General features: G+C 35.9%; 1 protein-coding gene across 8 annotated transcripts in view; it reads left to right on the plus strand.

The window, feature by feature from the left end:
• The window catches only part of Ttc3 (tetratricopeptide repeat domain 3), a 117,939-nt gene that overhangs the window by 22,685 nt on the left and 69,176 nt on the right, over positions 1–26,078 (plus strand). For 6 of the 8 annotated variants that reach the window (XM_048803668.1, XM_048803665.1, XM_048803664.1 and 3 more), the window contains 7 exons: positions 10,325–10,379; positions 18,177–18,339; positions 19,288–19,333; positions 20,112–20,235; positions 22,153–22,216; positions 25,288–25,348; positions 25,548–25,632. In XM_048803668.1, the coding sequence (XP_048659625.1) occupies positions 18,207–18,339; positions 19,288–19,333; positions 20,112–20,235; positions 22,153–22,216; positions 25,288–25,348; positions 25,548–25,632 (513 nt within the window). In that variant the 5' untranslated portion in view covers positions 10,325–10,379; positions 18,177–18,206. Of the gene's footprint in view, positions 1–1,269; positions 2,944–10,324; positions 10,380–18,176; positions 18,340–19,287; positions 19,334–20,111; positions 20,236–22,152; positions 22,217–25,287; positions 25,349–25,547; positions 25,633–26,078 lie in introns of those variants that run through there. The other 2 variants (XM_048803667.1, XM_015478769.2) reach the window with 2 other exon arrangements.

Consider the following 26,078-nt stretch of genomic DNA (forward strand, 5'->3'; position numbering starts at 1 on the left):
CCCCCCCCCCCTTTTTTTTTTTCCAAAAGTAGTTAAAAATTGTTAAAAAGAGAGTGTAGTAGGCTGTATTTATACTAACTGTACCTGCGGCAGCTGACTGAGTGCAAGCTTTTGTCATATGTCCTGCATTGTTTTAATTGCTTCACGTTAAGTCTCACAGCAACTTTAATAGGTAGGTTATATTATTCTTCACACTTTACTTGTGACCAGCTCAGCTCATACCACTAGTGAGTACTGATGCTAATTTGAACACAGATCTTAGTTGATGTCAAAGTCTGTGTTTATAACACCTATAATATACTATGTCCTTTTGCGCTATTAATTAATCTGTTTTGGAAGAAATATTTTTACTGCCTTCTTTTCTTCTATTTGTCTTGGTATGAAAAATTAAGTAAATATCCTTCATAAGTGAAAGAAAGCACATAAACTTAATAATATTGCTATGAGAGTGGAATCATAACTAATTCTTAATTTCTTGTGTTGAATATATTTACTTGTTGAGAAAGATTGATGTAGATACTCTACCATGATTTTATTGCCTTGTCAGTTTTAAAAATTTAAGAAATTAGTTATTAATAATAATTAATATTGAACATGTAGACTGTTATATTTAATTATGTAATACTTTACTGTAAGAAAGGTTTGGGGTATGCTGAAGAATATATTCACACAGTAGAATATTCAAAACACAATAAATCAGAAAACCAATTCAGAGCTTGTTTTTGTCAAAACAAGGCTACATAGGTAAATGGGCCTGTAGAAATACTAATAATTCATGTTTGACCCTGATCTCCTGTTGCTTAGAATGAAAAAGGAAAACTTGGCAAGTTACATAATTTACATTATTTAAAAAGCCCCAGTACACCAATTGCTGGAATGAGTTTTCCTCCTGGTGGTTCCTTCTGAAGGAAATTTCTTAAATGGCTTACTAATAATGTTAATTGAATGATAAGAGCTAAAAAAAATTCTAGCAACATTGCTCTTTATAGGGGAAAAAAAAACATCTGAAAATAAAGTTTTGGGTTTCACAAGTGTTTTTGTGATGTCAAGAAAACTGAGAACATGATTTCAATTGTTTTTCAGTAAAAGCACTTACGTTGGGATGTGGGAAGGTGGGGGTGGGGAAGACAATATATTCCAAGTATGTAGCTTTAAAAATAACATTTATTGTGTTTTTCTTTTATTATAAACAGAACACATTCTCATGGTAGAAAATTTGGAAAATACCAGAGTTTAAAAAGAAGAAAATAAAAATCACCAGTAATCCAACCACCTTGGAGAATACCGCTGTATTAACGTTATGCAGCTTTTAGATGGCTTAAGCCGTGGATAATCCGAGGCTAACTAGACTAGAGGAATGGATGGGCTTGACACAGTCTTCCATCAATACCACTGTCCTCAACTGGTTCTGACAAGAAATGAGCTGCAAATGTCTTTAGGTTATTGCCTCTGGCTAGGTCCAGAATTGCAGATATTCTGTGGTGTTTGAAGGTGAATCTGTGTACTTTCAAGATCAGATGAATAGGTTTGCAACTTGGCTAGCCTCTTGTGAAAATTGAGGTGCCTGTCTGAAACTTTCTGGGCAGAAAGTCATCTACTCTTGAGCTCTGAAAGCTGAGAGGCAAATCAGGGTGACTCACAAGGAGGATCCTCCTCAACCCCTGCTACAACAGGAGGTGCATGAAAATAGAAACACAGAATCAGGTAGCTTGGTGATGTAAAGGCCAAGAGCAGGGTATTTTTGTACCTCCTTCCTGATGTTATAGCTTATTGTTGAATGCCATCTATATTTTCACTAGAGCCAGGTCAGCAGCATTGAGAACCCTTTGTTCTTTATTAGGCAATCACCAATATATATTGGATGCCTATTTAATGTATGAAGCTATGCCACACCAGTTTTATTGGTGTTTCCTACCTTCTTACACATTGTTTATGTCATTTGCTTGTAATGTAGGGTTAATGTTTTCAGAGTCCATAGTATCACTCCTGATCAAAATGATTAGAGTGATGAACCTTAAGAAAAGAACATGTTGTCAGTAATTGAAATGTGCCACTCACATAGGAGGACCTATGTCCTGAGAAGAGCTTTTAGCTGAGTTACCAAGGTTGAGATGTTTTGAAGCTCTCGAATCAGAGGGATGCTAGTTCTGCCATGGGAATCCTGCTGAGCATCTGTGGGGATAAAGCATCCTCCTTCCACTAGTTTGGGCAAGAATGCAGTCCTCAGTTATTCCAGAAGGCCAGGCTTCCTCTCTGCTATTGTAAAAGCAAAGGTTGAGCTGCAAGAGAACAGAAATGGAACATTTAAAATTAAAATTAGGAAAGAGGAATGAAAGGATTAAAGTAACAAATGCTGAAACTTCTAAAATAATTCTAAAAGATTAGTAAATATAAATTGGGACATTAAAAATCAAATTTTAAGGAATAACTTTGGCAAGTTTATTCTCTAAAAGGGTAAAAATAATAGTACTGTGTCTAACAACATGGGTGTGCTGTTGTGAATACTTTGTGTAAATTCACTTATAAAACCTTCACAACCACGTGAGGTAGGTGCTACTGCCTCTTTACACATAGAGAGCCCAAATAAAGGATACAAGGTGTATGAGATGGAGCCAGTGTTTGAGTCCAGACAGCCTGGATGCAGAGTCTTTATTATTATTTACTACGGAAAGGTGACGATAGAGTAAAAAGGAAATGTGAAAGTTGATAATTTTTAAAAACAAATGATCCAAATAGTCAATAAACATTTATGAGGACATGATTATCCTTACATGACATGCAGATTAAAAACTACAAGTTTCTTTTTCATATCCATCAGATTGGCAAAAACTTAAAAACTTCGTAATACCAAGTGTTTGAGAGGATGTGGAACAAAGGAAACTTTCATACTCGGCTGGAGAAAGTGTAAATTGGTACAGTCACTTTGGAGAGAAATCTGACAAGGTGAAGATGTGCATATTCTGCAGCCCACTTCTAGGGTCATCCCTTCCAAACTCTCAATGTGTACTCAAGAAGATATGTACAAGCCTTCATATATAGCATTGTTTGTAAGAGTAAAGAAATGGAAACAACCTAAATGTCCATCAGTAGGGGAATGGATAAATAAATTATGGTATATTCATACAATGGAATTCTCAATGGCAGTTAAAATGAATGCAATGTTGGTGAAAAAAAGCAAGTTGCAGAATGATTTGTACAGTATGATGCCATTTATATAATGTTTTAAGACATGCAAAACAATATACATATTCTTAATACAGAGAATGTATTAAAAATGTTTTAAAAATGCATGGGCATGTTAAACACCAGGGGAGTGGCTATCTCTGGGGAAAAAAAGGAGGGAAAATAATTAACACAGTGGATGTCAACTGTAACAAACTTCTGCAAAAGAAGCTGAAGTAAATATGGCAAAATGTTAATTTCTTGCTAAGTTGGTACACAGTTGGTACATGGGTGTTCATTATGTTAATGTTATTCTTTGTACTTTTATGTATACTTGAATTATTTGATAAAGTGTAATTAAAAGTGCACATAAAAGGGGAAAAGCCCAAAACAGTACTCCCTAAACATCAGGGGTAAAATAAGTGAAAAACTATCTTCAAAGAAAGAAATATAAATATTTCAAGGCCAATGGCAGAGGGGAAAAAGCCTGAGATGAAGTATGAGTTGGGAAACAAATGGTTCGTTCAGAAATGGTCAAGGTATCTGTGATAGTGATTTTAATGTTAAAATAGTCATGCAGTTTGTAAATCAGAGAGCACCTTTGAATGGATATAGTTGAAGCCAAGAGCCAATGAAAACCCTTCTGAGTCTGTGGATGTTGTGTTTGGGAAATGTGGAGATGGGGTTGGAGTGAGGGAGGGATGGGTGTGGGGAACTACACTGCCTCTTGCTTCTCCTGTCTACTTCTCCCTCCTCCTGTGAAATCCTTTCAGGCTTATGAATGTGTGTGGTGAGGGCCAGTGAGTCCCAGGATGCCCTCCGTGGATGAGATTCCCTTTTACTTTGGTTTTCTAAGAGTGCACTTTTCAAATACAATTTGCTAACTGCAGGGTATTATTATTATAATGACAGTTATGATTGAGGTAACCAGAAACTTGTAGTTCAGAGGAGAATCAAGGAAAAGGAGTTGGGCATACCTGTAACTTTGGTAGCTAATGCAGCACATGCAATGTATAGCAGTAGGCCTTGCTCACTTGTTTAATTTGTTCTCGTGGGACTCCTACATGGAAAATTCAGATTCTTCTGCCGGAGGTATAATGAACAGTGCAAGAAATGTAATTGGGAGAAAGGAAAAACTTAGGCTTGAATGTTTTTTTTAAATTTACTTCAGAAAATCATGGAATTTTAAAAGTTGATATTTGACCTTTTGATATTAATTTATTTACTCAGGGCTGGGGATATAGCTCAGTTGGTAGAGTGCTTGCCTGTCATGCGTTCAATCCCCAGCACCACACTCATAAAAGTTAATTTATTCATCATACAGTGTTCCCTTTCATCAGATGCCAATTGTGATTAGTAACAGACTCCTCCCTTGGCTATTTTTTCTGTTTTTTTGTGAGACCAAAGGTATAAAGCAACTATGTTTCTGTGAGAATTAAAAAAATTGTGTGTGTATTTTCAGTGTGAATGTGTTGGTTTGATGAATTATTCCTCATTCTGCTCTTACTTGTATGGTTTCTATTTTTATTTAGAAGCTACTGAACTTGTTTTTGAAGAAAACAGTTTTTAGTCTTCTTTGGGGTATACCCCCTTTTTAAAAAGCAGAAACATGACGATAGTAAAAGATTGAATAGAAAGGGTACACTGAAATGTCTGCCCAACTTAGATCTATTCCCTAATCCCTCTCTTCATGCCCTTATGCATTTCCATAATGTCTTATGTCTTATGCCTGTAGAAATACTCATTATGTGGAACCACATGAAATCATTTTTGTAAATCCGAATATAGACAATTTTCACTTGGTTCAATGTAACATATCTTTTTTAAAAAAAAAACATGGTGGGAACATAACTACACTGTGGTTGTACATCTTACTTTTTTATATTTAAATCCAGGAGCTTGTTGCATATCAGTGTATTTAGAGATCTACCTTGTTCTTTCTCGTGACTACGTAGTATTTTACTGAATGGATTACTCAAGTAATCTATCAGTTTTTATGTATGCTTTGTTAGTATAGATTATTTTGTTTATAATTAGATTTATTAGGACATTGATTTTCAGTTTTAAATAATTAATTATAGGTCCATAATAAGTATCCTTTCACTTATGCTCTGTATCCAGGTACAAGTATATCTGTAGGATAAATTCCTGATAACTTTCTGTTACTTAATTAAAGGGCATATATAATTTTAAATTCAGATGCTTTTTTTTTTTTTTTTTAAATACTAGGGATTCAACCCAGGGGTGCTTTGCCACTGAGCTCCAATCCCCAGCTCTTTTTATTTTTTTATTTTGACATAGGGTCTTGCTAGTTCTGAGCCAGACCTTGAGCATGTGGGATTATAGGCATTTGACATTGTGCCTGACCAGATACTAACTTTTGATTCAAAATGTATATGCTTATTCAACTAATGGTTATTAATCACTATATTTGACAGTGACTCTTACATCTGAATCCTGCTTTTGTAGTTTAGTGGTAACATTAAGAAACTTGTGAGATAGTTATTATTTCTTTGTTGAGAAATGAGACTAAGGGGAGAAAGCCTGTGGCTCACGAAATTCTTGTATTTACATATTGTACTTAGAGAGTCAGTAAATAGCATCTGTTCTGCACCCAAGTCTAGAATTAGTTAAGAGATGGTTGCAGAAAACGGGCTACTTTTAGTTACATGTCACCTTCATCACTGATAGAATCATTAGGATGAGGAGCCTTAAGTCTGGTAGCTAAGTGACTTGTTATTAATTCAGAAACAGTTACGAATGGAACTGGCAAACCAGGATCCTGTTAACTTTAAGTCTGGAAAAGGGGATCTGGTGTCTGTCAGTGTTTTAAGGTCTGAGAGTGAGAAAAAAGAGGCTAAGCCACATACAATTAGTGCCTCCCATGCCCACCCCTGGAAAAAGTTAGGGGTAGAGAGAGGAGTGTTCCCGAGTAATTAGCAAAACATCATGGAAATTGGAAGAGGGAATAGGTACTCTTTCCTAATGTTATTTTAGGGCAAAATGTAGCATATTGTGTACATGAGGTAGTAGGGTGTTTGGAGAAATAAACATACTTTCCTATTTAATAGTAATTAGAGTGCCTGAGCTAGAATGGGTTGTTACCCTCTATCTAGTATTCTGACCATGTTACATAGTTACCAATAGTAAATAACTGTTTGTATCTTCCCATTGTCATCAATGTATGTTGCACGGTATTTCTGTTGCCAAAGTCTCACCCATTCACCAGAGTGATTAGGGTTGCACTGGTTTGGATGAGCCATAGCCCCATGTGATTTACTGTGCTCACTTTGCTTTAATAGTAGGATCTGGCCACAATGGTAGTAAATGTGAAAATTTATAGTCAATATATATTCATATATTAGTAAAAATTTGGATATTTATAGTATATGGTACAATTATAACATTAGTGTAATACAATTATGGTCATAGCATTAATTTAAAAGTAGCCTTCAGCCCTGATTCAACAAATTCTTGGGATTCTTTCAAAAAAATCTTGGCTGATGTCAGAAATTAGCAAAAACACATAGTCCTTGTGTTATTAACAGTGGGCCAGAAATGTGAAGGCCTGGGATGGGAAGGGCTGTGTTGCATTTGTGGAACTGATAGTGTCCCAGGCGGCCTGAAGACAAAGGAGAGGGAGAGGCAATCTGGCACTAGACCTTGTAGGCTACATCAAGGTTATTGGCTTTTAAAAGTGGTAGAGAAAAAAGTAAAGGATTTTGTAGTAAGGGGAGACAGCACCATTAGTACAATGGGGAGAATGGATTTGAGGGGGATGCGGTATGGAAGTGGGTTGGGAGTCTGTTGTAGGGCTGCAGGTCAGAGATGATGATGGCTTGGAGCAGGGTAATGGTAGTGGAAGTGGAAAAGTGGAAGGATTCAAGGTACTTTAGAGAGAAAGTTGACAGACATTGTCTGTGGTTTGGTGTAGGGATTTGAAGGAGAAGGCAATGATTAGAATTGGTCTAAGGTTTTTGTCTTAATGGTTTCTGGGCCCATTCATGACGTTGGTCAGTCACTGGAAGATGAATACATTTATTGGAGGTAGAATTTGACTTCATATTAAATTGAAGTGCATGTGACACATCCATGTTAGTATATCATATAGCAGTGAGTTTTGTGGGTGTGGAACTCATGTTTGGGATAGTTGACCTAGATGATTTGAAGTTGTAGATATGGGTGAGATTGCTTAGGGAAGAAGGTCTCCATTTGAATTGCACATTGGAATCATTTGAGCTCTGAAGAAAGATTACCCAAAGATGCTAGGGTGTAGCTGATCTAGGGTCAAATTTGGGCATTGGGCTTTTAGAATCTCCTCTGATAGTACTAATGTGTAAACAAGTTTCAGACCTGCTGGCCTTTAGCAGATCTGAGACTAGAAGAGGAATCAGCATTGACCCTTGAGTAACACAAATAATCAGTCAAGAGAAGGACGAACCTATCTAGGAGACTATTAAGAAGTGGCTGGGGAGGTAGGTAGGAAACTTAGTGTGGTGTCATAGAAGTGAGTGAGAGTTGCCAGGGGAGTCTGTGGCTGCTCTGAAGCCAGTTCAATGGAATTTGGTTTAGCAACATGAACATCATTTACTAGTAGATCTGTTAGTAGGAGTCTTGGAACAGAAGGTGGTTGGAGTGAGTTGAATAAAGTGAGAAGAAATGGAGACAGCTAGCGTAGGTAACTTGTAAACTTGCTGGGGGAGAGACTGAAGCTTAAGAGGTATGCCATTAGATTAAGATATTTTGGGCTTCACAAAACAAACTGAGGCAAATGGTGTAAATGGTGAAGAAAACAATCTCATTCACAAGTTCAAAAAGAAGGTGGTTCTAAGATTATTGAACAGTGTAATCAGAGACCTGTTTTCTTCCAGCCTTAGAGTGTCACTTGGTCAGCGGGCTGTCCCTTCAGGATGGCAGAGTGGCCATTGTGGCTCAGACATCAAACCAGATAATGGTCTCCAACAGAAAAAAGATAGTTTTTCTTTGTAGGTGTTTTTTTTTTTTTTTTTTTTTTTTAAAGATCTTAATACATGTTTTCAGAGACCAAACAACTGAAACCACCCACATCACAGACCCAGTACCTAAGAAGTCCCCCTTGTTTCTCCTTCCAGTCACTACCCAAGTCCTTCCCTTGTATTACTACTGTTCTGACTTCCAGAGGTTAGTTTTGCCTGTCTTTGTGCAATTATAAATGGAATTGCATACTATGTGCTCTTCTGTGTTTGGCTTTTAGCATTCTTTTTGAGATCCATATTGTTGCATGTAGTTGTAAAGTGTTCATCTATTGCATGAATATACCATGTTTTATCCATTCTATTGTCGATGGGCATTTTGGTAGTTTCTAGTATTTGGCTTTTACAGATAGTGTTGTAAATGTATGTATCCATTTTTGTTAAAGTGTATAATCGAGGACTTGAATTGCTGGGACAGAAGGTATGCTTGTATTTAGCCTTACTGCATAGTTTCCTATGTGGTTTTATCACTTTATGGTCCTACTGGCAACATGTGAATTTCAGTTCCATGTCCTCACCAGCACTTATCATTTTGCATCTTTCATTTTAGATATTTTGGTGGGAGTATATAGCACTGTAATTTTAATTTGCATTTCTGTAATTCAAGTAAGGATATTTAAGTTGAGTATTTTTCCATATGCTTATTGACTATTTGGATATTCTCTTGGTCTTTTGCTCGATTTTTATTTTTCCTAGGTTGAATGTCTTATTCATTTGTGGGAGTTTTTTTGTATTGTTTTGTATTCTGGATGAGTCCTTGGTCAGACTTATGTTGCAGATGTCTTCTCAGTACCTTTTCATTCTTGATGTTTTCACTGAGAAGTTATTAATTTTAATATAGTAGGTTCTATTAATTATTTCCTTTATGGTAAGTGCTTTTTGTGTGTAGTCTTTGCTTACTCCAAAGCCACCAAGGTGTCCTCTGTTTCTTCTACAATTTTAACTTTGATAATTAGATCTGCAAGCCTTCTGAAGTTGATTTTTGTATTTCATGTGAGGTAGGGTTCAAAATTCATATGACTGTCCAATTGACCCAGCACCATTTCTTAAAAAAGTATTATTTTCTCCATGCACTGCAGTGTCACTTTGTCATAAATCAGGTGATTGTGTCAAATCCATTCCTGGTTTCTCTTTTGTTTTCTGTTGGTTAAGTTGTCTTACATACTTTTTAATTTTTTTTTTCTTTTTTGTATATAGCCTTTTACTAGGAATTGATATCTGGTGGTATGATACCTAGTTTTGTTCTTCCTTATAATCTCTTTTTAAGAATAATGAATTAATATGTGTGAATACAAAATGGTAAACCAATGAATTTTAAACCAGATAAATAGGGGAATAGGAAAAAGAGAAAGCAGGCAAATCAATGAGTTAGACCCCCTGAGAAGATAGTAGGAAATAGTTTAACCAGTAAGAGTTGGATGCCCTCACAGGTAGATTTAGGAGTTTGACAGTTCTGAGTGATGCCAAGTTTTGCCAAAGGGGTGTGATGGTAGATGACTGAGTTGAGGTATGGGAGGTTGTTGAAGGTAAGCCAGGCAACTGAGAGACTGAGTATGCATATACTGATGTTTACATTTTCTAACTTAGCATCTACCTCAAAACAGCTAGAAAAGAAAGAATTATTATCTTCATTTTACAGTTGAGAAGGTGGGTTCAGGGATATTAATGACTTGTTTAAGGCCCCAGGAGAATTAGCAGTTGAATTGGACTTAACTTAGGCCTTCTGTCCAGGAATGCATGCTCTGTTCGTATAGCTTAGCTAACAAGACCTGGGAGTTAAAATTTTGGCTACAGAAGTCTTATTATTGAAAGGCAAAATTATTGCACGCAAATATACAAATTTTCAGTTATGCATATGGTAAGATGTTGATACGATATATGGAGGAAATACTCCAGAAATGCTGAAAATACTTATTCCTGGGTTGTTGTGATTGTGACTCTGGGTGACTTTTCCCCTTTGTTTTACTTTTCTGTATTTTCCAAATTTCCTATAATGGACGTATATTATGTGGATTTTAAAAAATTAGTATTTGACTAAATGATATACATGGAAAATTCAGAACATAAAAATAGATAGCAATATACAGTACTTTTACAAAAATAAAAGAATGGAGATGTTTAAATATTTTATTTTTTCTTTTTCTGTTTAGAAATGCACTTGGTGATGGAAAGAGAGCCATTATTCTGAAGAGCACTTGGCCAAAGGTAGGTTTCTTTTGTATTTTTACATTGAGCCAGTAATACTATATGTTTTTGTGAAAATTAATATATGGGATGTGTATTTATATATAAAAGTGCTGGATGCAATTATCAAGAATAGGAAAGGGGACGCTTCAGTTCCACTACCACTATGGAGATTTGGCAGTAGCTGTGAGAGGCTGAGAATGTGTGTGTGCCAGCATGAGGTGTCTTGGAGAGCATAGAGGGGCTGTAGCAATTGAGAGGTAATATCTGCAAGTGATAGGTGTGCCTAAATGTGAAAAATGAAACTTTAAAACTTTTAAGGAACTAGAGGAAAGCATTTATCCTTTCTTTTTTTGGTGCCAGGAATGGAACCCAGGGCCTCCCTCATGCTAGTATATGCTCTACCACTGAGCTGCACCCCAGCCTTTGGATTTCTTAAGTAACACACAATGTATAAATCAGCAGTGAAATAAACCACATTGATATAATTTTCTACATCATACTTAAAAACTTATATACATAAAAGATATGAATGAAATAAGCAGGGAGGAGATCATTTGTTCATCAATAATTTATATAACTAATAGGATTTATATATAATTGATAGGATTGTATTGCGAATATGCAGAGAACTCCTAGAATAAATAAGAACCCAGTAGAAAAAGGGCCAGTGAAACAAATACTTTCATACAAGAAACCCTGATTGGCTAGTAGAAATAAGAAACTTGAAAATCTGTTTCTTAGTAATTAGACTTGTGGGGGATTGGTACAAAGATAGAAAAATGAAACCAACAGAGAAAAATAGAGGGCCTCTAAGAGAGAGACCCACCTATAGATGAGTAAATAAAGCAACGCAATAGTGTTGGGATCCTTCACATTGGCAAAAATTAAAGAGACTGAGGGTCCAGAGTATTGGTACTGAGTGTGTAGTAACAGGAACCCTCTATAAACTGATGGAGGTGTGAATTGCTTACAACCAACTTGGAGAGCACCCTGATGTGCATACCTCATAATTACTTGATTTTACACTAACAATTACTCCATTTCACATGTGTCAAATTAGAAAATTTCTTACATATATATATATAGTGTCAGTTTCTTACATATATATATATAGTGGCCTTGTTTTAATTGCATCAAATCTCAAATACTTAAATGTCCATTGATAAAGCAGTGGATGAATTGGTATTTTTACTTGATCAAAGTTATTACTGTGATCTGTTTAATCTGTTCCCATCTTGAACACCCTTCATTCCTCAAACCTCATTCCTGCTACTCTCTCTGGGCTCCTCACTGTTGCTCCCATCAGGCCAGGCCCATTTCATTCTGTTTTTGCTCTTTCCTCTGCCTCAGACACTTTCCCCCTAGAACATAGCTAGCTCCCTTATTTCCTTTCATTCTTTGTAGAACATCCTTTTCTCAATGAAACCTTCCCTGGCCATCTTATTAAAATGCAAACCCTGCTCCTTTGAGACATTTCCTATCTTCTTTCCCTTTTTTCCTCTTAGCATTTGGCATATTATTGAAAATATTGTTACACTATTCAATATTGTTACATTATTTATTTATATTGTTTATTGTGACTTCCAGTGTAATGTGGGCTTTACAGGGAAAGGCTTTTTCATCTGTTTGGTTTGCTCTTAAATCTGGACTGTCTGACAAGTTGCCTGGTTCATAGCAGGCACTCAGGAGTAGTATTTGTTGACTTAGTAAATGAGTAGTTGAATATTAGGTTGTAGTTGACTGGCATATCAACATTTATGGATTTGAAAAACAACATGAAATGAAAAAATAAATAAAAGCCCAATACCCATGATAATGTTTGCATTTGGACAGTCAGGGAGGGAAAGGAGATTGAAGAGATTCCAAAGCAGCCATATTGATATCATTGCCTTTCTCTTATTAAAAGAGAATTTGAGCAGGCACAGTGGTGCACGCCTGTAATCCCAGCAGCTCAGGAGGCTGAGATAGGAGGATTGTGAGTTCTAAGCCAACCTCAGCAAAAGTGAGGTGCTAGGCAACTTAGTGAGACCCTGTTTCTAAATAAAATACTAAATAGGGCTGGGATATGGCTCAGTGATTGAGTGTCCCTGAGTTCACTCCCCAGTACCAAAAACAACAACAACAACAAAAAGAGAATCTGAGCAAATATAACAAAATGTTATAATGTTATAAATGTTATAAAAACAAAATTATGGGTGTTTGTTACATTATTCTCTGTATTTTTCCAATTTGTAAAAATATTCAAAAAGTTTTTCAAAGTAAAGATTCAAATAAGACACACAAAGGCACATGTCTTTCATACTGTATTTCTGATTTTACATAATTAAAAAAAAAATTACAGTGAGTAGGGCCTTAGAGAATTACTCTCATTCATACTTCCATTACTGCTTTGCAGATAGACTTCATTAAATTCTTTGAAGGACTTAATTTTATTTTGTTTAGTGTTGTTAAAATTATATTTTTTCTTTATATTCTAATTTGCTATGATAAAAAAAGAGAAAGTACAGAAGGTTGTGAAGTAAAAGGGAAGACTCAGCCTGGGAACCTTTTAAAGATGTTCTTACCCTCCCCTAAAGTTACAATTTAGGCAGCCTAGGAATGTATCTAGTGGTCTGGAGATGGTGAAGTTTTCCAGGTGGACTTCTACATCTAAGTTTTTGAGTAATTTTTTGAATGTCTAATTTTATGCATCAAGAAATTGAGTTCAACAGATGTGAAGTGACTTTTCAAGGTGTCATTGCAAGTGAAGGATGAAACTGGATGGCACTTGCATTAGAGGGTGATAAATTTGTTGGTATTTCCATTATGAGTCATTCTTTTGCTTGAAACAGTATCTTTGCTGATGACTACACCTTGCATTTTGTGGGTATTCTATAAATATTTGTAGAACAAATGAATTGATAATGTTCTGAATACTGAAACCCAGTCTATGATACTGGTTTTCCAGGGATACTTCTTGCAAATTTTAATCTATTATCAAATTTAGGGAAGAATATTAAGGCTTTCTGAATTATTTTTGAAGACTTTCATAGAGTGTTCCTGGTTTGGTTTCTCAGACAAAATATTTACTAATTTTTAAGTTGGGATGTTTTATGATATGTCATATGATTGCAAAAAATTTGCATAGATTAAAAAAATACAACCACTAGTTAAGTATTCACAAAATTCGGTAACTATATATGTAAGCTATTTTTCCTTTTTATTTTACCAGATAGAAATATTCATTGAAGAATATTTTTACTTCAGAAGCTAAAATAGAGCATGCATCTAGGCATGGCGGCACACACTTATGATCCCAGAGACTCAGAAGGCTGAAGCAGGAGGATCACAAGTTTGAGGCCAGCCTCAGTAACTTAGTGTGAGCCCCTGAGCAAATTAGCAAGACTGAATCTCAAAATTAAAAATAAAAAGGTCTGGGAATGTGGTTCAGTAGTTAAACCCCTCTGAGGCCCCTAGTGCCAAAAAAAAGGAGAGTGTGCAAGGTGCGTTCTTTACTTTTCTAAGAATGTTTTGTTTGAGAAGTATGAGCCCAAGTCTGTGGGGTCACAGCTCTAAGAGACAAACCTGTAGAGGCAGGTACTTTCCATTTCTGCATGGGGATGGGCCATTTTTGCTTCCTTTGGTTCAGATAGGGGAGACTACTAGAGGGTCACCTGTCTCTAGACTTACTTTCAGGCTTGAGAGAGGATGAGTCATTGTACTTTAAAAAATGAGAAATTTTATGGTATAGTCAGTAGAGATATGTTAATGTTTCTGTGCGTATTGTGTTTTGCTGTAGTTTACAAGATACAAAATAATAGACTCACTAAAGTCCTCAAGAGACGGAGTTCTGAAGGGTATGTTAGATTCTTGTTTGTGAACGATAGAAACCTGACTCAGGTCCTTGGTGTAGGTAGTAGAGAGAATCTGTAGGCTGTTGTACTTGAGAAGTCTAGAGGTTGGCTTCAGTGGTGGCTGGGCAAGAGCTGTGTATGTCCTTCTGTTTCTCAGCTGTGTTTCCCTGTTTTGTCAGTTTCATATTTCGTTCTTTTTTCTCTTTTCTGTTTGATTTTACAAAGTTTTTTTTTTTTCTGTATCTTCAAATTCATGGATATTTTCATCTATAATGTTTCATTTGCCTTTCTTAACATTCAGGTATTTTTTGTCTTAAATACTTTAATTTTTATCTCTAGAAATTAAATTTGGGTCTTATATTTCATGTCTCTACTTGCTTCTACAACGTATGGAATGTGATTATAGCAACTGTTGTAATATCCTGAATTCCATCATCTGTGTCATTTATGGGCTTCCAGTTGATTGATTTTTCTCACTATAGAACACATTTCCTTTCTTTGCATACCTGGTCATTTTTTATTGGAATTCAACATTGTGAATGTTACTTTGTTTAGTGCTGCATATCTTTCATTTTCTCTGATTACCTTTGAGCTTTGTTTTGGAATACAGTGAAATAACATACAAGGAGGTTAGTTTTTTTATAATCTTGTTTTAAGCTCTATTATGTGGGGCCATAGTGTCATTAACCTAAGGCTAACTTTTTCCTTCACTACTGAGGCAAAACTTTCTGAGTACTTAATGCTCCCTGAATTCTACATTTTCCACTCAGGTTTGTGGGTGTAGCAGTAATGTATGAGTCCAACTCTTGTACTATTAGCCTTTCTGATAGCTCTTTCCCTGATTGAGAGCTCTTCCCACAGACATGTGCTGACAGTGCTCAGCTGAAGACCCATTGAGGACTCCTTGAAGTTCTCTCGGCAGCTCTCCCCTCTATGGTCCTTGCTTCATGAACTCAAGCTTGCCTTAATCCTGCCTCCCACCTCTCTCTCCTTAGCTGAGAGAGACTGCCAGTCTTTGAGTAGTGACTTTTTCCTGGGCTGAGGGTTTGTCTCAGTAAGCTGGAGCAGTCTTAAGTCTTACTTTGTGTGTTTCTCTTCTCTCAAGGATCACTCAGTTTTCTTGCCCAGTGTCCAGTGTTTTATAAGCCAGGGAATCATATCTTTTTTGTTTTTAAAATTCATTTTAGGCAGGATGGTAAATCTGGTCTCTGGTACTCCATCTTGGCCAGAAAAGGAAGTTTGAACATAGGTTCTTGTGGCTTCATTTAAAAAAAGACTTTTACCTACACGATTTTGTTCTCTTTTATTGCTGAGTAAAATTCTGTTGTGTATATATGCCACATTTTTGTTATCCATTCATCCACTGAAGGGCATCTAGGTTGGCTCCACAGTTTAGCTATTGTGAATTGTGCTGCTATAATGCTAAGTGAAGTTAGCCAATCCCCCCAAAAAACTAATGCTGAATGTTTTCTCTGATATAAGAAGGCTGACTCATAGTGGGGTAGGGAAGGGGAGCATGGGAGGAATAGATGAATTCTAGATAGGGCAGAGGTGTGGGAGGGCAAGGGAGGGGGCAGGGGAATAGCAAGGATGGTGGAATGTGATAGATATCATTATCTAAAGTACATGTATGAAGACACAAATTGGTGTCAACATACTTTATATACAACCAGATATATGAAAAATTGTGCTATATATGTGTAATAAGAATTGTAATGCATTCCACTGTCATTTATTATTTTTTTAAATCACTCAATAAAAAAAAAGAAATATACCCCGTTGCTATTGAGATAATATACACAGGATAAAGTTTTAATCATTGGGAATAAGTTATGGTCCTTCAATATGAGGGATGAACTGACAATTTCCCTCTCCAATTATCTTCTAAATTAAGTGATTTTTATCAAAAAGTGACTGCATACCATATATACACCAATGCACAGGCAGAAGCATGTCATACATGAAAAAAACAAGAAAGAATAGAACAAGTATAGGCCTTTGCTTGGCTGTGTATGGACATTCCACTCTAGATGTGCCCTGATCGTCTCTAAACTTTACAGTTTTATATATATATATATATATAGAAAGTAAAGCATATTCACATTAAAAAAAAAAACAACTTTTTGACTTTGTAGTAGGAGCCCCAAACCAATATCCGTCATAGTTATTAATTCTAATGTGAAGAAACCCCTGTCAGTATCTATATAATAAGCCTAAGGCTCAGGTTGATTTCAGTTGGGTCATGTGTCCCCGTGTGGATCAGTTACAGTGACCTGGGAAGTGGTATGTTTCCACTGACCAGTCAGAGCCGCTATTCCTTGTTGGGATGGTGCACTAAAACTGATAGTACTGCCATGCCATATCTATGAGGAGTGGAAAATGTTTACCCCTAGGTGAGGGGATGCTAGACCAACAGATAGTAGGGAATGTCCATATATGATAGAGAATGTGAGTGTCAAAGAAGAACAAAAATTTTTATCGGTAATTGGTTCAAGAAACTGAGATACTTTAATCTGAGCTTCATTAAGCTTCAGCACAGGGGGCTGGATAAACCGCTCTCTCAACCAGCAGAAGTTATATGGGGTCCAGGGAAAAAGATCCAATAGGTGGTGAGAATAGTAGGGGAAAAGAAGAAAGTATTCACTACAAGTTTAGCAGATATGTTTTATGATCTAACATTATTTCTATTCTGTGTTTATTTTTTTTAAATGTAGTAATCTGAACTTGAAAGTTGACAAATATCTAGTGGTAGGATTTTCCACCTTTTAGTATATATGAGAGATCTCTTTGTCCTCTTATACTGCAGGTATCAGGAAACAGGACTTCTACCCTCTAAGGGGAAGCAGAGTTTAATGAAATGCATAGTCTTTAGAATAAAATCTTCAGAATTCATAGGTCCACAAGAACACAGTACTGACTCTGAATAAACATGCCAGTGATTCTTTTAGCAAAAAACTACTCCTTTTTAAAGGGTTCACTTATTTTTGATTTTTCCACTTAAAGGGTTCACTTATTTTGATTTTCTCCCAGGTTCTCATCTAATCAGAATGTTCTTTGTAAAATGTGTAGTAAGTAGGAAGGAGATCTGGACTAGGTGTCATAAAATCATTGTTCTTTAGTTTGTTTCTAACTGTGACTCAAGGCCAGGTTCTGGCCTGTTTTTTTCTGGTAGATCGTCTCTCTAGAGGAGACATGGTACCTAAAATGGAAGTTTGATTTGTGAATAACTGGGAGCCGGGTTAGTTAAATTAGCCCCAGGTTTGATATTATTCGCTTTCTAGACTAAGATGTTAGATATAATGGATTTTCCAAATATTGGAGTCAGTAAGGATTTGGGTTCTATAGCAAAAAACAAAAACTAAAAGCCAAAACCTTACCATTTGCATTGAGAATAAAGTCAGTGATTTTTGGACCTTTTCTTAAAGCTAGGAACTACACTTACAGATAAAATAAAAGCTGATTGAAGGGGAGAGATGGAAAGAAGAGTTAGCCTGACTACACTTGTTATTTGAGCCTGTGTTTTTGGAGGTGCTGGGAATGCTGCCCAAGCTGGTTGCTCCTTCCAGCTCCAAAATCTTGATTTCCAAAGTGTAGGGCACGTCATGACTTAGTGAATATTATTGCCTTAAAGTATTTTTTTAAAATTTGTTTCTTATAATGAATTACTTTTATTCACAAAATACTGTGTTTAGTACTTTATTAGTAAAATATAACAGAAGTTAAATACTTCGCTGGGGTACCAGAATCTCTTAAGCAAAAATATTTATCTCTAGTTAATTGTTAAAAATCACTTGCCTATTCATAACATTCCACTAATTCATTAGTTTTATTTCTTGAGGTGTTAACATTTTTATTTATTTTTCATGATAGGGGCCTAATCTAACATTTTAATTAATTCATTTTCAAACAATATTTTTCCTTACCTATTATTTAATTTAAGCATATTTTTGAGAAAAAAATTAAATTTATCTTTTTGGAACAGGGTCATTATCGTTATTGTGCTGCTCTTTCTATGCTGGGGGAATATGACTGGGCCCTGCAAGCAAACATAAAAGCTCAAAAACTCTGTAAAAATGACCCTGAGGGAATCAAGGATCTAATTCAGCAGCATGTAAAGTTACAAAAACAAATAGAAGACCTACAAGGTATTTCACCTAAGATTCTTTTGGTTACAGTTGAATTCCCTTTAAAGTTTCAAAGGTGGGTTTCTTGGATTAACAGAGGATCATAAATCAGTTCTCAGATGATTTGTGCTTATTTTGTTATGTTATCCTCAAGTTACTTACGTTTTCTATATCTTTCTGTGTAGAGTTAGTAATATGTTCCATTAGGTTATTATACATGATTTGTATTTTTTATTTGAAACAGCCAGTAACCAAATTATTATTTATTCTTCTATAGAAAAATATTCTTTTCAGAAATTTTGAATAAAATAAATGCTTTTGAAAGGAAATTGTGTAAAACTTTTCATCATTTAAGTTATTTCTAAAAGAAAAGGCCCTTCAATAGAGTTGCTTAATTTGTTTGCACCAAGTTTGCAAATAATTCTATAGCATGTTGAACATCTATAATCAGAAATTGGCTGTGCAGGCTAGGACTTGTAAATTTCCATTCTTCAACCTTGTTTTCTGTACTTAGTCATTTTTCCTTCTCAGTGCTTGAAAAAATGTCTTTACACTTTGAGTATCTAGGTCTTTCCTTTTTTTTTTTTTTCTTCTTCTTTGGGTATTCAGTGTCTATGGAGCTGAGCTGAGCAGTTTTGTAACTAGCAGATGTTGTCATCCAGCTGTTAACAAGATTCTTAGATTGTGAGCTCCTTGAAGACAGGTACTGTCTCTGATTCAAATCAATGTATTGCTGTCATCCTGTCAGTAATCACATGCAGTAGGATGTCATACATGGTGTACAACAGTTTGTTGACACCATTCTGAAATTACTGACATCTAGAATTGTAAAATTGTTTTGATTTATTTTTCAACTTTCTAAAGTTGTTTGATGTTCTTACTCAGCTTAAAGGAAATTTGAAAATCTTTTGAAGTCTGTGTTGCCAATCCATTGATTACTCTGTGTGTGTGTGTGATTGACTTTTATAGGTCGAACACCAAATAAGAATCCAATTAAAGCTTTTTATGAAAGCAGGTGAGTTAATATCAGATCAGTAGCTACTACTTGGAATGACTTTGCTCTGTGAACTTAAGAATCACTTGTGTTTGTCATTTAAAAAACTTAATCGCAACTATAGTAAATTTAGGGATGGAAGAAAAAGAGGGTTCTATTTTTTTTTGGTGTGTGTGTGTGTGTGTTTGCACACAAAATATCAGGTGACCTGTGAGTTGTCAGATTTATTTTATTGAACGACTTGGACGATTAGTAGCCTAAGTTAGTGAGAAAAGAGGAGTGGAATGTTAATTTGAAGTTATTGTGCTTGACGGGGAGCAGTTGGTCACGGGGTCCTGGCAGTAGAGAGCTGATACACAGCCTTTGCCTCATGCCCTTCCTCTCTGTCCTGGAAACGTTGCCCCAGCCTCTTGATACTTTTCAAAGAGTACAGATCGATTTAGGAATGCTTATAAGAAAATAAATAGCCAGGATTCTACATTTGCTTATTTGGCAATTTAAATAGATTAAGCCTTTCTCCCTTTATAAGTACACAGGATAGTGAAGCTGTTAACATGTGAAACATGAAGACTTATTTATTTTAATATTAGAACCCAGAATACTAGTCTTGAACTGGTTTTAAATACTACTTATGTATAAAGGCTTATCTGAGAGGTAGAGGATCTTTTCAAAACAGTGGTACCTTGCTTTCAAGGAAGAAAGGCTATAATTGCTGCAACCTGTTTGTTTGAAGGATAACTTTTAAAAATGCTCATTAATTAGTAGGAATAAAGGGGTCATTCCTTTTATCCCATTTTAGGGCCTATATACCTAGGAATTTATCAGCACCTGCTTTTAGTACTTCACTTAACTTTGTGGAGACGGAAAGAGATCTCAAAAAAACTAACTACAAGATGGCAAACGGTGGTAATCAGAATCTAAAGGTAAGCTCAGTTAAAAACTTAAAATTATTTCAGCTATTAAAAGTAACATGTTTGTTGATAGTGGAAACCAACTATTTTGGTGGTATAAACTCTTACTTGTTGAGATCAAGAAAATAATTCTTTTTTTAGATTTTGTTTTGTTTTGTTTTTGGTACCAGGGAATGAACCCAAGGGTGCTTAACCACTGAACCACATCCCCAGTGCAATTATTCCTCATACAACTACAACCAGTTATACCTCATACAACTACATAAAAATAATATATTTAAAGTCACAGAATTTCTTCTGAAATCACACTTACATATCTTTTTTTTTTGTACCAGGGATTGAACCTAGGGATGCTTACCCACTGAGTTAAGCACATCCTCAGCCTTTTTATTTTTTTTTATTTTGGGCCTTTCTAAGTTGCTGAGGCTGGCTTTGAACTTGGAATCCTCCTGCCTTGGCCTCCTGAGTCGCTGAGATTATAGGAATGTACTGTCAAGCCTGACTATATTTACAGATATTAAAAGTATTTTTTTCTAGATATAATTTTGCCATTTAGCCCATTTTTATACCCTCCTTTTAGGTCACCCAGCCAGTCTCAGGAATGAGTGACAGTGGGGTCTGATGGCCAAGTCACTTCTGCCCCTCCCTGTGTTTTGGATTTGTCTTTTTCTCCCTTTTCTGATTTGTAATCTGTTTGTGACCTGGCACTGTAGCAGCTCACCAGCCAACTTGTGCTAAGCTGGGGTGCCTAGGAGGCACTCCTTCCCCACCTCTGCCAAGGTGTATCTACAGCTTCTGTTGCCCTTTCAAGGCTGTGCTCAGCAGCAATCTTGGTCTGATGGTTTCTTCAGAGCACCACACTAAGGCTTCTAGCCTGCCTCTGAGGTCAGGTGTCCCAGATAAATGTGTCTGAGTTTTCCTCTACCTGTGATATACATCCAACACTCAGCAGCTATCACTAAGTCCACATTATATTTCTCTTCAAGATTTGAGGAAAGAAAAGATCATGATGTTTTGGCATTGGGTGGGTGATGGGCATTGAAAGGAACTTTCTTAATATACCGTTAAGTCCTTTTGTTGGTAATATTGAAAATCTCCAAGAAGCTGTATTAATTTAGGGAGAAGAGCACAGGAATAATGTGGTAATATTCAGTTCAGTCATTGTTGAATAGCTGCCACAAGAGACATCATTCTAGGAATCAGAGATAGAATTGTCATTCAAGAATTTGTCATTTGTCTTGATCTCTGGTCACTAGTTATCATTTTGTATGCTTGCTTATACATTTAGACTTAGTAACTAGATGCATATTTTAGGTGCTTGAGTGAATTCTATCATATTCTACTACAAATTCTATTACATGGCCATTGAATTCTTATTTTTTTTAACAGTACATTATAATTATACATCATAGTGGAATCCATTGTTACATTCTCATACATGCATATAACAATTTGGTCCATTTCATTCCCCAGTACTTCCTCTCCCTTCACCCTGTTCCCTCTCCACTACTCTGCTGGTCTCTCTTCTATTTTCATGAGACCGGTCCTCTTTTTTTCTTTATTTTTTCTCTAGCTTCCAAGTGTGAGAGAACATATGACTCATGACTTTCTCAGTCTGGCTTCTTTCACGTAACATGATGTGCTCAGGTTCCATACATTTTCCTGCAAATGGCATAATTTTGTTCTTCTTTATAGTTGAGTATAACTCCATTGTGTGTATGTATCACATTTCCTTGATCAGTTCATCCATTGATGCACCTAGACTGGTTCCATAGTTTTGACTATTGTGAACTATGCTGCTACAAACATGGATATGCATGATCACTATAGTATGTTGACTTTAGTTCTTTTGGATAAATGCTGAGGATTGGTATAACTGAAATGGCTATATTATTTTTACAGTCTCACTAGTTTTATTTTCATGGGCAGGTGGTAGATGAGGCTTTGAAGGTAGATGATTGTGACTGTCATCCTGAATTTTTACCACCACCAAGTGAGTATTTTTTCTTATATAAATTGTTGCTGAGTTGTTGTAGTATTACCTAAACTTTATGCCCTAAAATTTGTACAAGCCTCATTTATATTTGCTCTTGTTCTCATTTTAATTTATAATGCTTCTGTATAAGTCAGCTTTCCATCACTATAATGAAATATTTGGCAAAGGCTAGCTATGACGTAAAGAGAATTATATTTTGGCTCATAGTTCTGGAGATGTGAAGATATGGTGCCTGTATTGGCTCAGTGCTGGTAAGGCAGTGGATTGCAATGGCAGGGAAAATGTGGTGGAGCATACTGCTTATATCCTGAGCCAGGAAGCAGAGAGAGAAGACAAGACCAGGCTCCCATATTCCTCTTCAAAGGCATTTCTCCAGCGATTTAACGAACTTCCTTAAAGATTCTACAGCACTTCTTAATATTGCCACCCTAGCGACTAAGCCTTTGCACATGGACTTTTGGGGAACACTCAGCATAAACATAGCAGTTTTTATTGTTAAGAAAACATTGAGTATTTGAAATCAATGCTCGGTCTTTTCATTACTTAATACATTTAATTTTTGAACTTCAATAAGAAGAATGGAAAGGAACACTTAAGCACATAGCATTTCTTGATCTGTCCTTAATCACTTTTAGGCCACCTTTGTTTCTTGTTATTGTAAGTTTTCATTATTATCTCCCTTTCCTTAATCTCAGGAGCCTTTCTTTTTTTTACATTTTTTCCCCCTAATCAATCTTCCTCTGAAATTTTTAATACCATATGTACTGCTTGTCTGTTTACATACAATATGTTCATCTGTGCTTTATATATAAAAAGAACTAGCCTTTTTCATCTCCCAACAACTTAATTTTTTACTGTATTTGGGGTAATACTCAACTCCTGTTGAGAATGGATGTCTGTTGCCAGGTGTGGTGGCACACACCTGTAATCTCAGCATCTTGGAAGGCTGAGGAAGGAGGATTGCAAGTTCAAAGCCAGCCTAAGCAATTTAGCAAGGCAATCAACTTGGTGAGATGCTGTCTCTAAATTAAAAAAAAATTTAAAAGGGTTGGGGATGTGGCTCACTGGTTAAATACCCTGAGTTCAATCCCTGGCACCAAAAAAAAAAAAAAAAAAAGAATGGATACTTTAGTCCTTTGGGACTACTGTAGCAAAAATACTATAAACTGGGTAGCTTTAAACAACAAACATTCAATTCTCACATTTCTGTAGGCTGGGAAATCCAATATTGTGGTGCCAGCAGTTTTGATATCTGGTGAGGCCTCTTTTCCTGGTTAATGGATGACCTTTTTTTGGATAATGGGAATTGAACCCAGAGACTTACTACTGAGCGAGATCCCCAGCCTTTTTTATTTTTTATTTTGAGAAAGGGTCTTGCTAAGTTGCTGAGGCTGACATTGAACTTGGGATCCTCCTGCTTTAGTCTCCAGAGTTGCTAGGATTACAGGGTGTACTACTGTGCCCAACAGTAGATGGCTAACTTTTTGCTGTGTCCTCACATGATAGAAGGATGGGGGCATGTCCTGGGGTCTCTTCTTATACGGGCACTAATTCCTGTACAAGGTCTTTACCTTATGACCTAATCACCTCCTCAAAGTTCTACCTCCTAAAACCATTGGGGATTAGAAAGAGTTTAAGGAAATAGAGACTTTTTTTTTTTTTTTTTTTTTTTAATGATTCTAGGTTGTTATACCCAATAGTTGTTTATCTCAAGCTTTCATATAGAGTACCTTTCAGGGTTATTGAAGTGGATTGTTGGCCTCCAGTTAGTGATACCCTGTTGCTCTCTTTACTTTCTCTCGTTTGTTTTCTTTTGAATGGCTTTGTTTCTATCCATTTTTATCTTTACTACCTACATTCTGTCTTCTCTGGGGTCTAATTCCACATGTTGAACCCCTTAGTACTGAACATTTGCAGTTGGTTAGCAATTAGTGTGCTTACAGTGAGTGGGAAACGTAGGTGTTTGTCCTACCTATTGTGATTCCAACACCATGTGAAACATCTTTGAGGATTAAGCTTTTTTTTTTTTTAGAAAGGCAGTTTTTAATTCGTTAATATTTCTTAGGCCATTATTAGCAGACAATACATTTAAATAACATTTAAATACTATTTACTCATCAGTATCCATGTTCAGTAAAAGAACTTGAGATCCCATGATTAGGGTTAAATAGTTTTGCCCAACCTCATAAAGCAGAAATCACACTAAGACTCCTGTACCTTTCGTTTCTGAGGCTACTGAAGCCAGCTTGGGCTCCACCCTTCTTATTTCATTGACCTTGATTGGCTCTGTGCTGTCCCCACAAACCTAGCACATATTCTCTGTCCTTCTGCCATGCTCACTGTTCCACCTAGCTTTGAATGTGTCACTCCCCTGCTACACAGAGGCTTGTATTCCTGCCAGTGTGATAAAGGCTAGCCTGATGAATCATGGGTATCTGAAGCAAAAGGGTTTGCGAACACTCACACCAGCCTGCCTTTGCAGTCATTTTCTAGCCTTCTATCGTGCTAGAGCTCTTTAGATTGTACAGGTTTACTTAGTATTTATAAATGAATTCTACTCTTGGGTTCCAACCAGTCTGTCCAAATCATTCATCTTAAGACCAAAGAAAGGCTGCATCCTCACCAACCCTTTCCCCAACCACACTGCCTTAGATGGGTGATTTCTTCCTTCTGTAGTTAGGAGAGAAGTTACTGGCTGTGGAATTAATGTGTCAGTAATGGCACAGTCTTTTCTTATCTTCATTACTAAAAAGATGTGTCCTTTCTTCCCATCTGATTGTAAACTGCCTGAGAATAGGAGCCCTTGCCTATATCTCTCTGTATCTGCTGCAAACCTAAATAACTATTATCACCATTATAATTTATCTTTGTAATAATTTTACATCATACATAGAATACCATCATCAGTGCCTGCCTTCCTTTCTGGCTTACCTGTTCGTAATTATGCTCTCACACAGTATTGCTTTTTGGCTTTCTTATTCCAATTTACATATGTTTTTATTGTTTTGCTCTCAGGCTTGTGGATTTTTATGTATGGATCTCAGAAACAAATGCTTTTGTATTCACAGGTCAGCCTCCAAAACATAAAGGAAAACAAAAATCCCGAAACAATGAATCAGAGAAATTCAGGTATTTTTTTTTCTCTAATTTTATAGGGACTTTTTATTGAAATTACATTGGATTTAGAGAGTAATTTGGGGAAATCAGTGTCTTAGTAATATTTCTATTTAGGAACTCACATGTGACTGTCCATTTACTCCGTATTTTTCTTTATATAAACAGGACTGTTTTATTTTAAGATGATTTAAAACATGCTTTTCTCTTTTAGTTCTAGTTCACAGTTGACTTTACCAGTTGATTTGAAAAACATCTTGGAGAAACAGTTTTCTAAATCTTCCAGAGCTGCACACCAGGTAATGGAAAAAGCTTTTCCAGTAGAAATAGCAAAGCTCTGGTCATGAATTAATATATGCTTGCTAAGAAACCGGACTATCATTAATTTAAATACTAATTCAAAAATTGTTACCCAGAGATTTAACCAGTGGTTAGAACTGTAGAATTTGTTGCCAAAGATTTAATAGTAATACTAACTTGAAATATTTTTCAAAGATTTGGATAATTTAAAATGATTTAAACATATGCAGTTTCATTATGCCTACTTTACACAATAAACTTGGTAAATTCTTTTTATGTTATTTAGTGATGAAAATTTATATCATGGAATAGGATAATTGCTTCAAAATTTATGGGTCATTTAAAATTCAATTAATTATTTAGGTCTATATAACATCTTACAAAGGACTGAAACAGATTTCTAATCATTTGAATAAAAGCAGTTTTAGAATTTGTTAACAGTTGG

This window comes from Marmota marmota, unplaced genomic scaffold (genome assembly GCF_001458135.2).
Source record: "Marmota marmota marmota unplaced genomic scaffold, marMar, whole genome shotgun sequence".
NCBI classification, from domain to species: domain Eukaryota; kingdom Metazoa; phylum Chordata; class Mammalia; order Rodentia; family Sciuridae; genus Marmota; species Marmota marmota.